Below are 10,994 nucleotides of genomic sequence, written 5' to 3' on the forward strand. Positions count from 1 at the left end.
CTGCTGTCTCACAATGGGCTCAAGAGAGGCAGGTTTTTACTTATGAGGAGAGCAGGGACCAACTGACACAGCGTGGGTTTTTTTTTTTTTTTGTCTCAGATTCCCATCGTACAGCCGGGACGTTCAACGACCACGCGCCCGTACCTGAGAGTGCTTGAAAAAAGCGGAGATGCGAGTGATGTGCAGGCTGAGGCATCTCGAGGCGCATCTCGCCCGATAAATGCTGGCAGTGAAGAAAGAGTCGTCCTGCTTCCTCGCGCACACACTTCCCGGGCTCGTCATCGCCGTAATCCACAAGCACAGGCTCACGCACAGGTTCAGGCTCCTGGAAAACATTGTCCCGCCGCTGTGTATTTAATCCCTCCACGGATCGGACAACACTGCGCGCGAGCTCCGACGAAGAAACTAAAGAAACTTCAATTATACGCTGGGGAGGAGTCACGGGCTCACGTGCCCGGCGATTGGAGGATCCCGCGGTGACTGACGTGCACGAGGAGCGTTAAAGCAGGTAGACTGCTGCCCAGTTCTGCACACCAGTCAGAGGGCCGGTGGTGGAGTGCGCGGACCCACAGTGGGGACAGTACCTGGGGTTTCAATGCAATTACAATCCTAAAAAGACAAGAGAATGTTGTCATGCGTGTATTTATAGTCCGATTATTTTGCTATGATCCATATCTGTTTTGAGTTCTAACCAGTAAATTTGTAAGATCACTGTCTGGAACTGTGTCGGGGGGGGGGGGGGGGGTTACGTTGCATTTTCTCCATAACTACACCGACACAAGGAGAGAGTCACTGGAGCGATTTAAACTGAAACTGAAACATGAGAGTAAAAGATATCCTAACTTTTAATCCCCTTGTTTGGGACTCCTACATTCACCATGTGGTGAAAAGGTATTTCACTAAACACCAGCCTTTCACCTCCTGTGACAAGTAAACTGAACTTTAAGTGTAAAATGTAAACTGTGATCCTTCGAAACAAATGTGGCAAAATAATCAGCAACATTATTTCAGAAAAGAAAAGGCATCGACAAACATTTTTAATCAGCTAACTTATTCATTCATTTGTTTATTTCCTTTCTGATAAATTCATTAAATGATTGTTATATATATGGTACACACCTGTCTTTGTTAACATGCTCATATGAGAAAGTGTTGGATTTGTTAATACAGCTCATGTGAAATTTTGGCAGCTTTTCTGTATCAAACCCCCACATATGGCCTTGGAGACGCTTGCCAGCATCCCAGGGAAGCCCCTTTTCCCTTAAGCTCTCGCCTCCCAGTTTCACAGTAGCTTGGAAAAACAATTCTACATGGAAAACCATTAAAACCATCCTGACTAAATTCCTCAAGATGGACTCCCAACTTCTGGCATCATTTCATTGCCCAAGGTATGGAGAAAATATGACATGTAGGAAAAGCTCGAAATTCTCACTATTTACTGGAGCTAAGGAGTGAGTATTTAATTAGAAAGTTCCCTCAAGGGTTTACAAGACGCCCCTGCCTTTGTCAGGCTCCCAGAGTACTTTCCTGAACCCCATTACAGCGGCAGCATAATGAAGGTTTATAGGTGTTGCTCTTAAACTGTATGCAGAGTGGGAGTGAACACTCACTCGCACACCATCATTAGATTTGGCTGAAGTCACAATCCCGCCTTGGGCTAGTTTCGCCTTGTGCCAAACGGCTTGACCCATGTCTCTCCACCGAAACAGGAAACATGCCTGTATTAACACATCCTAAAAATGGACATATTGTTTCTAGCAATGATGCGGATCGTGAAATCCGACTGAAAAATTCCCACCAGGCACTCGAACGCTCTTGTCATTGACAAAAACATTCTGTTCGGTGAGAGTAAACAGATCACGGTAGAGCAAGAGCTGGCCTGTTCTATGGCTGTGACAATATCATCTCACAGCTCTCTAATGATAAAAATGATGTGCGCTCATTTCCCTGGTGGTCTCAGACATACAATGGAACTTGGAGCGAGATATCCCTTGCTACTCTTAAAATATTTAAACGCGGATGTCTGTGTACCTTAAAAAACAGAGTAATGGCTTAATTTGTTGGCTTATTACAGCCATGTGTGGTGGTGGTGGGGTTTTATGGTGTGCAGTGAAGGAAACACACTGTCTGTGTGCGGTCCTGATGTCTCCTGCAGCCTGTGGGACACGTATCTCTCCGACGCCATGCTTTCATTGACTGGGAAAAGCCTCCTCCAGTTGTGAACTCAGATTATAAAGCTGTCCAAAGAACTCTTATCGCAGCATTAACCCACACGAGTGTTTACAGTGAGTTTCCATTAGCAACATGTGTTTACGTCTATGAGTAAACCTGAATATAGATAGCTTATGAGTCATGGCGTGTAACATAAAACTCAGAATTATGTAGATTTATTCTTACAAGGTGCATAGAGTTGCCAAAGTCTGCTTTTTGAAAATTCACTTTTATAGTCGCTCCCTATTACGTTTATCCTGTCAACCACTGTTTGCAGTGAACAATTATCTTTTTTTATCTTCCCTCCAGGCTCAGTCTGTCCTTTCTCTCAAAATAACATTATCAGAGCTGCAAGGCCAATCGATACCTCAGGGTCAGTACAACAAATCAGGCACTGACAGAATATTTTAGCTTCACAAATACAGTGCAATCATCTTACTATACAATTCCCCTTCTGTCTGTGAAGCTTTGGTTCGAGAACATGCTTTGAAACAATGTAGCCTTATTGCTTCCTCCTTAGATAACGCCCTGACAGATGAATGGATGTGCTGGTGTGGCGAGGGACTGGCTGCAGAAAAAAAAAAAAAAAAAGGTTTCTGTCACATGATATCACAAAAGCATCTCAAAAGATAACACACCAGTATTGGTTTTCATCCTGCATACCCCCTGACAAAGCACGATCAAACACTTGTGTATCTTTGATGCTTAAAGGTGCGGGTGGACTCGTACTTTGAAGAGGGGCCACTTGGATCAGAGGAGACCTCCGGCTTTTGTTTCAAACTCTAGCAAACAAATGTGAGGGGGATTAGTTCAGATTAAGGCATTATTTGAAGGTGCAGGGAAACTGTAGATGTTAGTGTACTTTGGAATATTCTTTCTTTTTCTTGAAGTGCTATCTTTGATTTAGCAGTTAATCCTCTTGAACCACCCAGAAGCGCTGTTAGCTTGTCGTAATCATGGGAACAAAACGCATGTTAAAAGGGAGCTTATTGCCAAATGGAAAAATAGCTATTTCCATTGTGTTGTGATGTGAGATCATACCATGTTCACAGAAAAGACCTCCGGTGTTGTGACAGCCCAAATCACGAGTTTTATTTTTTCCACGGTTACAGAATCAAATGTTGTAAATCATCTGTTGGAACAAGCGCGTCAATGCAGCAGATAATGTCTGAGCTATCAGGTCCAGGCAGAAAACACAGAAAGACTAGAGCTGCATAGCAGTTGAATATACGCCTCTCAATATATGTCAGGTTGGGGCAGGTTACACATGAAGTAGGAGGGCGAGGATTGGATTTTAATTTTTCTTTTAGGTTATTGATCCTTTTTTCTCTTAACAAGTCCAATACTGAGAGAACTATTTCTGACCCACATGCATATCCCTGCGGGGTCCTTTTGTCCGAGACGAAAGCATATTAGTTATTCCATTGGCCGCTATGATGCCAATCAAAAGAACAGTCCTACGCATCTCTTGCAGATGAAGGAGGGGCATATATTGATTAGAGTGCGCAATATAATTAGAATTTAGATGTGGAGTATATAAATTGTAACAAGCACATATCTCTGTGATACTGCACACAGATATCCTTTCAGGTGAGTCACGGGTGGATGTTAAAACTAATGAAATTTATGATGTGGAAACTATCTTTTTTTCCCCCTCTAAACAGGCTGTCTCACTTCAGCTGTACAGTCTCCCTTTTGTCTATTCATAATTTCAAGACTATTCGTTGCTGTGTTCGTAAGGATTTCTAACATTCCCTGTGAAAATATTGGTCTTCTTTATGAGGGTGGAAAAAAAACTGCTTGGTGTGGAGGACTTCGAAACACAAGCCTGCATGAAACATTTTCCTTCTTTCGCCACATCCCAAAACAATGCAGCGTTGTGCATTTAAAGGTGTGATAGTCCAGATATAAGCTGTTATTCATACATAAACCACCCACTCGGAGCTGAAGATACACTTTGGTCTCAGTTTAGACACTGATGGCTGACTGGCAGCTGAGTATCCCTCTGTGGTAATTAGCTGGCTGAATGAGAATAGTGGTAACAAATGTGCTAGTGTTTATTTTATTAAGTCCCATCTGAGAATGGACAAGGAGGACACTGGGAGTAAAGAGTCCTGAAGCAGAACTGGTTCAAACCCATGTCATCTAAATATATCTCTAGGTTTATGAAGGAGCATTGTACCATTTCTGCACCACTAGATGGCAATGTGTCCACAGATATATCTTTAGGTCCAGACAAGCGCTTTGAGGCCTGTCTTTTTCTTTTTTTCCCCCCCTATCTCTGTCCTTCACACAATATTTTCCAGGAGATGATCCAGCCGTAATATCCAACAATGGTGACTTTATCGGACAATGGGGAGGAGGTTGCTCTTTTGTCTGAGGTAAACAGTTATCAGTTGTGATGGAAAACTGACTACATACTGAAACTCAGTGTAGTCTCTCACATGCATGCACGCTTTCACACACACGCATACACATGGCCACGAATACACACAGCTCATACATACTGTAGTAGGATTGATCAGTTTTTATAGCCTAATTTGGTAGGGAAATGTTCACTGATAGTAATGCCCTCTGACTCACTTTATTTGAATTATCAGTCCAAGAGGTGTCTGACAATCTACATAATGAGGACTTTTATCAAGAGACGTGATAACTATTTCCTGCCTTTTAAACAATACCATTATTCTCCCACTGACATTAAAATCTTGTTGATTCTCATTCTGATCAACGCTTGCTTCCAGGCAGAACAACAACAAGGACGACAGCCATATTTGATCGTAAAACCTATGGATAAGGAGAGTGATTTTGTAACAAGTGTGTGACAGGTCACAACAGTGTGCTGAGTTTCTTCACTTATTGGAAGCTCGTTACACACCACTATGGTCCTATGACAAAGGTGGAGGCTGAAGGCGCTTCACAAAGTTCAAGAAGCGTCCTAATTGGCTATGTTTCTGTTAATCAAATCTCCCTGTTGAGCTGTTCCAGTGTCAAGGATCATTTAAATGACTTAATCCTTCTTCCCGTGAAATTTCAGAGATGTTTCTGGGTATCCTCGATGATCTCAAAGCACCAAGAATCTCCTGCAAACGTCTAAGATGGTGCAGACAGAAGATGGCGCAATATACATTTGTTGTCATCATACAGTTGTTAGCTTCATTATGAGTTCCTTCAAATGTTTATATAAATGGCTATCAAGTTGCTAGCTACCAGCTATTTTACAGCAAGGTTAGTTTTTCAGCTGTTGTGTGGAGGGTATGATTAACAGGGTGCCATGATGGATGCCCACTTTTTAGGACTGTTGCAGTAAGTGTTTTCCATTTGTAAAAAAAAAAATGTCTTTCCTAGTCTAAGAGGAATGATCCACCCTTCCAAGAAAACGCACTCATACCCACACTTTCATGCTAACAATACCAGTTACAGCGAGAATGAGTTTTGTTCAAGCCATGAGCCATAGGAATCCCTGGTAAACAAACAATGTGCATAAAGAATTGACATTTTCAAGTTGACCAATAGCCTATGCTGCACATTCTAATTGATATAGCCTAACAATAAATAGAGTAATCCAGCATTTGTGGCTGACAGGTCCAAACACGTTCTAACTAATATAATATAGTAAGTTGAAAAAAAGAATAAAGAAAGAGGACTGACTTTTATGTGTATGATAAATATGCTGTTTGAGTCAGAGGTCAGTTAGCTTTAGCTTAGCATGAAGCTTGAGCACACATATCTTATAAACAAGAGTGCAGGAGAAGAAACATCATTAGTATTAGTATTAGTTAGAAGTAGTAGTGGTATCTGTATTATTTGTCTAATCCAAAATCGATAAATGAAATTATTAAATAAAGAATCCCATTTGTGTACAGCTGACTACTTCATGAGTGTTAGTGGTCGCTAGGCAACCAGCTGAGGCTCTAGGCAGTTAGCCTACTGTTCCTGGCAAGAAGATGCTAATTTTCCACTCTTCATCATTGTGGATTACACAAATGAGATGTAGTGTTTTCATTATGGAGCTCCAGAAGTGCTTGTAGGCTGATGTGCTATCTCTGGACAGAGCCAGGCCAGCTGCTGCTCCCAATTCTGAACATCATGCCAAGCTAACTTGGAGCAAACTGAAGCTCTCAGATTTGAGACAGGCATTTTCCTTTTGGCATTAAAGCTAATGAACATTTTTCCCAAAATCTTTATTGTCCTTATACCATAATACCTGATATCCTTATACCGCAATACCACAAAGTTAGAGAAAAGTTCACAGTTATCTTTTAAATTTTCTACAGCTGATACTGTAGGTTATTAGTAACCCAAAATGTAACAAAACTAGTTGTGAAAACTACATTTTGCATCACTGAATAAAATGTTACATTAGAAAAAAATAATTAAATGACAGCTTATGGTGTACTCACGAGGAAAAATAGGGATGTTTGGTTAATCTGTTCATTGAATCATCTACATGCCTACGACTGTCTTCACAAAATGTGTTTGTATTTATAAGCCATAATGCCTATTCTGACCTTAAATACCCCTCACAAAGAAAAAAATCAACTATGAATAAACATTTAAAAGGATAGAAAGTGAAGCATTCGAACTAAAGACACAAACTGATGCTAAACTGAATTAAATCAAAACCAAAATTGAAATTAGAGTAAAAACTAAATCAATCCGTTGTATGACGTTTATTAAGGGCTGGTTAGATTTCAACATATAAAAACTAAAAAGTCAATCTCCATTGAGTGTTTAGAACAACATTACATTGATTCCTTGGAGCAATCTACATGTTAAGAGGACATTTCCAGAAGATTTAAATGTCAGCGTAAGAAGAAAGGATTGTAAAGTCATTATGACTGCTATTGTGCTGGAGGGGGAGGATAGGAATGGCAAGTCTTTGGGTTGACCAGGTCACCAACCCTTGACCTCTGTCCCCGACCTCAGAATCTCTGACATCTGTCTGCTTTCCCGCCTTTTCTGCCCTCCCTGTTCTTTAAAAGCAATTCAATTATTTGCGGGGGCAGGAATGTGCCTTTCAAATGAATCAGATATCATCAAATGCTCTAATCCATTGAGGAAAGTGATCACACCTCAGTGAACAAGTGTGACATATACCATAAGCACCGTGTATGTAGCAGCTCGAGTGCTGTGTGGTTCATTAAAGCTCTAATTTACCTATGTGAAACCGAAGCATTCGCAGCTGAAAATAGACATGTTTGTTCCTGTAGTCTGCTTTGCTTTGTCTGATAAAAAAAAAAAAAAAAAGGTCTGTAGGCTATGACATAACAGTGTACCACAGAGAGCCTTCTGCCTTTCTAGCTGGTGTAGATGATTGCAGTGGGGGAGGGGTGGAGGATAGAGGAGGAGGTGTTGTACAGTGTACTCTCATACACAAGGCTTATTTTCTTCTGTCTAATGTCACGAGCTTTATCTGCATACACGGCTATACACTCTCACACACACACAAATAACAAAAGCCTTTTCTTCCAGACTTGTCCCATGCTCCTATTCTCTGTGTAAATAAAGCAGCAGGGTTTAAGGAACTAAATCCAATACGTCAATGGACACCAGAGCACAATGAGACACAGATACTCGACTGGATATTCCCCTGCTGAAGACTGAGATTTCCCCACGCTTCGCCAGCCTAATAACGACACAACAAGAGGCGTGTGACTAACTGCACCCTTCCCCCACCCTTGCATATTACCAATGCTCCTCAGTGCTGTCTAGAAAGGTCATGTGACCCTCATCAGCTTCCCGGTGTGGGGGAGGGGAGGCAGATTGAACCTGTTCTTTGTTAGGAGGTCAGTCCCAGCTCTATGGCAGGAAGCGCTTCTACCCCGAAGCATGTAATAGACGTGCAGAGACACTGGCAGCGCGTTTAAAAAAAAAAAAAAATGTTTTAGCTTTCATGCAGCAAAGATCAAGAAGACAAGGCTCCTAAGCTGAGTGGAGATAAATAAACATTGCTTAGATGAACACTTGACTGAATATTCATTTCAAATGACATCTGAAGCATAATATTATTCAATGTTCCGTCCCGTGTGACTAGATATCCCGCAATGCAAACATTGTGAAACTGAAACCTCCACGCACCACATCACAGCTACTTAAACAGCAATTGTGTCACGTCAGGGAACTTTAGTAATCCATAAGCATAAATCCGATACCAAGATCAGAAATGTCCACCATGACATTCAGTAACTGAAAGAAGACTAAGTAGGGAACTTGCAGTGTGCTTTGTACACATGTCTGAATATTGGATGTATGAATGCAACAACTTTCTAATTTATCATCTACTGGAAATGAGGCACACAAAACAGCTAACTGTTAAGGTAGGGCTCTGAAGCAGTCTGGAGAGATGATCTCATATATCCATTTAGCTGCATTCATTAAATATGAATTGCCCAAGAGAACCGATGTGACGAGACTCTCTATTCGCAGCATATGGTCTGGACATCAAAGGCTGACTGACTGACATCTGCATGTCCTCAGTGAACTGTAGGCGTTTATTTTCATTGTCTCTCATTCAGAATTGAATAGTTTGCCAGCATTCCCAAATGTACCTACCTTATGTGGGGAGAAAATAGATGAGAGCAACATCCTGCAATAGGCAGCGCCATTAGGTGCATAGATGTTGAACAGTCCAAACAACAGGAAACTAATGAGGAGAGTCAGTGATATTCAGTATTATTATCTTTGTTTGCTAGTGTTATCTGTGTTGTGAAAGTAATGTGGCTGAGCTGCATAACCCTATTGTTGCCCAAATATCAAAAACGTGTCATGCTGACATGTTCTTTAATTACGATGAACACGCGGCAGTTTATTCCAGGTCAATAGCACATTGTTGAGGGGTCATGAATACTCAATAGAGCTCAAAGTAGATACCAAAGACTGGAACCTAGAAAATGACATAATACATATTCTGATTTATATTTTCAGCAGGAATGAATGTGTTTGGGTTAGGTAACAGGGTAGAGACTCTGGAACAGATAAATTTAGGCAACTTACATGCAGCATAGGTATTTACGTACATTTTGTGGAGGGTTAATCAATTCACAACCTTCTGAGAGGGTTAGAGCACCAATGGTGTTGCAAACACATTAAGTTCTTATGGTCTCATGTTGCAGCTTTTTGTAATTGTACATCATGCACTTTTGTATCACCGTGTCTCCAACTGTGTATCTTGCAGATGTCTGGCATAATTTCGTTTTATTTTGTGGACATTTTGCACCTCTTTAAGGTTGTTTTGATCATATTCGGGCCTCATTTTACACACGGTTATTTGGGGGATTTACTATATTGTGCTTCTTTGTTTTTTTTTGTTTTTTTTGTCTCTTCTTGGTCATTTCACAGCTACATGCACTGCTACTTGTGTTTAATACGTTTGCTTTTTTGTACTCTCTTCTTTCCCATCTTTCATTTTGTGTCTCATCGTCCATACAGAGCAAAATTTTGGTTGCTTTGTGTCGCATATTGTGCATCTCATCATGGCTGTTTCATGTCATCTTGTGTTTCAAATAGTAAGAGAATGTATATAACGAAGCGACTCTTTTTTTAATTGCAGCTTTTAAGACTGTCAGGAGGGGACAAATTAGCTATAGAGATGAAAACCTTTGTTTTTTTCTTTCTGTTTTGTTCCAGAATGTACACTTTCTTTTAATTTCCTCTGTAAAGTTTGCCATTCTCACACAGGGATTAACTCACTTTTGGACCCATCTGCCAAAAATTTGAGTGGCAATTTCAGGAGATGCAGTTTTTTATGAGGGTTCCAGCCACCACTAGGCAAGAGGCCAGGTATATCCTGGACTCTGGACAATAGGGCCCCATCTGAGATTTGAACCAGGAAACCTCTTGCTGTGGGGCAACAGTGCAAACCGCCGCACCCTCCCCCGACAGCCTCAGAGTCACAGTGTGTTTGCTGCAAAAAGAAAGAAACTAAGATATGTGAGAAAAACTGCACAATGTTCTTAAAAACCATCTTTGGATTAGTAGTCAGCTGCCTTGCTAGAAAGTGTATTATGTTTTTGTAACCCTTCTAAGCGATCATTTATACCTATTCCCGCAATAAGTACTTCTACACAAGAAAATGGCCTTATGACCACCAAAAAAAGGTGGTCTGAAAAGGTAACCATATATACCATTTGTTTCAAGGTAGTGTGTTGATGCCATTTGAGATGGTTGCCACCCCCAGCACAACCACTACTTGACACAACATTTTTACACACAGTCTCTTTAGCCTTTATTCTCAGGAGATAGTATCTATAATGACAAGTCAAATCTCCTTCTGGCCATCTTCTCTCCACTTATCTCTCCTGACTAATTATTTTTTCACGTCTCAGTTAGTGTCTTTGCAACCTCTCTTCTACGGTAAATGTCACACTTTTTCCAATGAAATCTCCACCTTAGATGTCCAAGGAAAAGAGACACAAAATAGAGCAAATAAATTGCAAAATATCTATAAATCTTGGATATGCATTACTTTCCACAAATATTTATGCGTTTATGAAATAGCACCCGTGGATTTTGGACTCTTGAGCCATTCAGTAACCTGCCCGTGCTTACTTGTAATCTAAAACAAATAAAAGCGTAGCCTACTGTACAACGGCGGTCACTGTGGCAAACAATATGTGGTGCGCGCATACTGCCGTGTGTACGGTAACCAAAGGAATGTGTCACACTGATGTCAACTTGTTATTTACTTTCCAAATCTGAATGACTGAGCAAGGCGAAGGGAGAATTAATCAACCGCTGTGTGACCAGGCAGGCGAAAAATAGTGGAGTGTGGGGGAGGGGAA

General features: G+C 41.0%; 1 protein-coding gene across 1 annotated transcript in view; it reads right to left on the reverse strand.

Annotated features, from left to right (window-relative positions):
• Positions 1-427, reverse strand: part of anos1 (anosmin 1) — a 43,321-nt gene extending 42,894 nt beyond the window's left edge. Inside the window, exon 1 of the mRNA XM_075478694.1 lies at positions 145-427. Coding sequence (XP_075334809.1) covers positions 145-336 — 192 coding nt within the window. The 5' untranslated portion in view covers positions 337-427. The remainder of the gene's footprint in view (positions 1-144) is intronic.
• Positions 428-10,994: the final 10,567 nt, after the last annotated feature.

Source organism: Odontesthes bonariensis, chromosome 12 (genome assembly GCF_027942865.1).
Source record: "Odontesthes bonariensis isolate fOdoBon6 chromosome 12, fOdoBon6.hap1, whole genome shotgun sequence".
Classification (NCBI taxonomy): Eukaryota; Metazoa; Chordata; class Actinopteri; order Atheriniformes; family Atherinopsidae; genus Odontesthes; species Odontesthes bonariensis.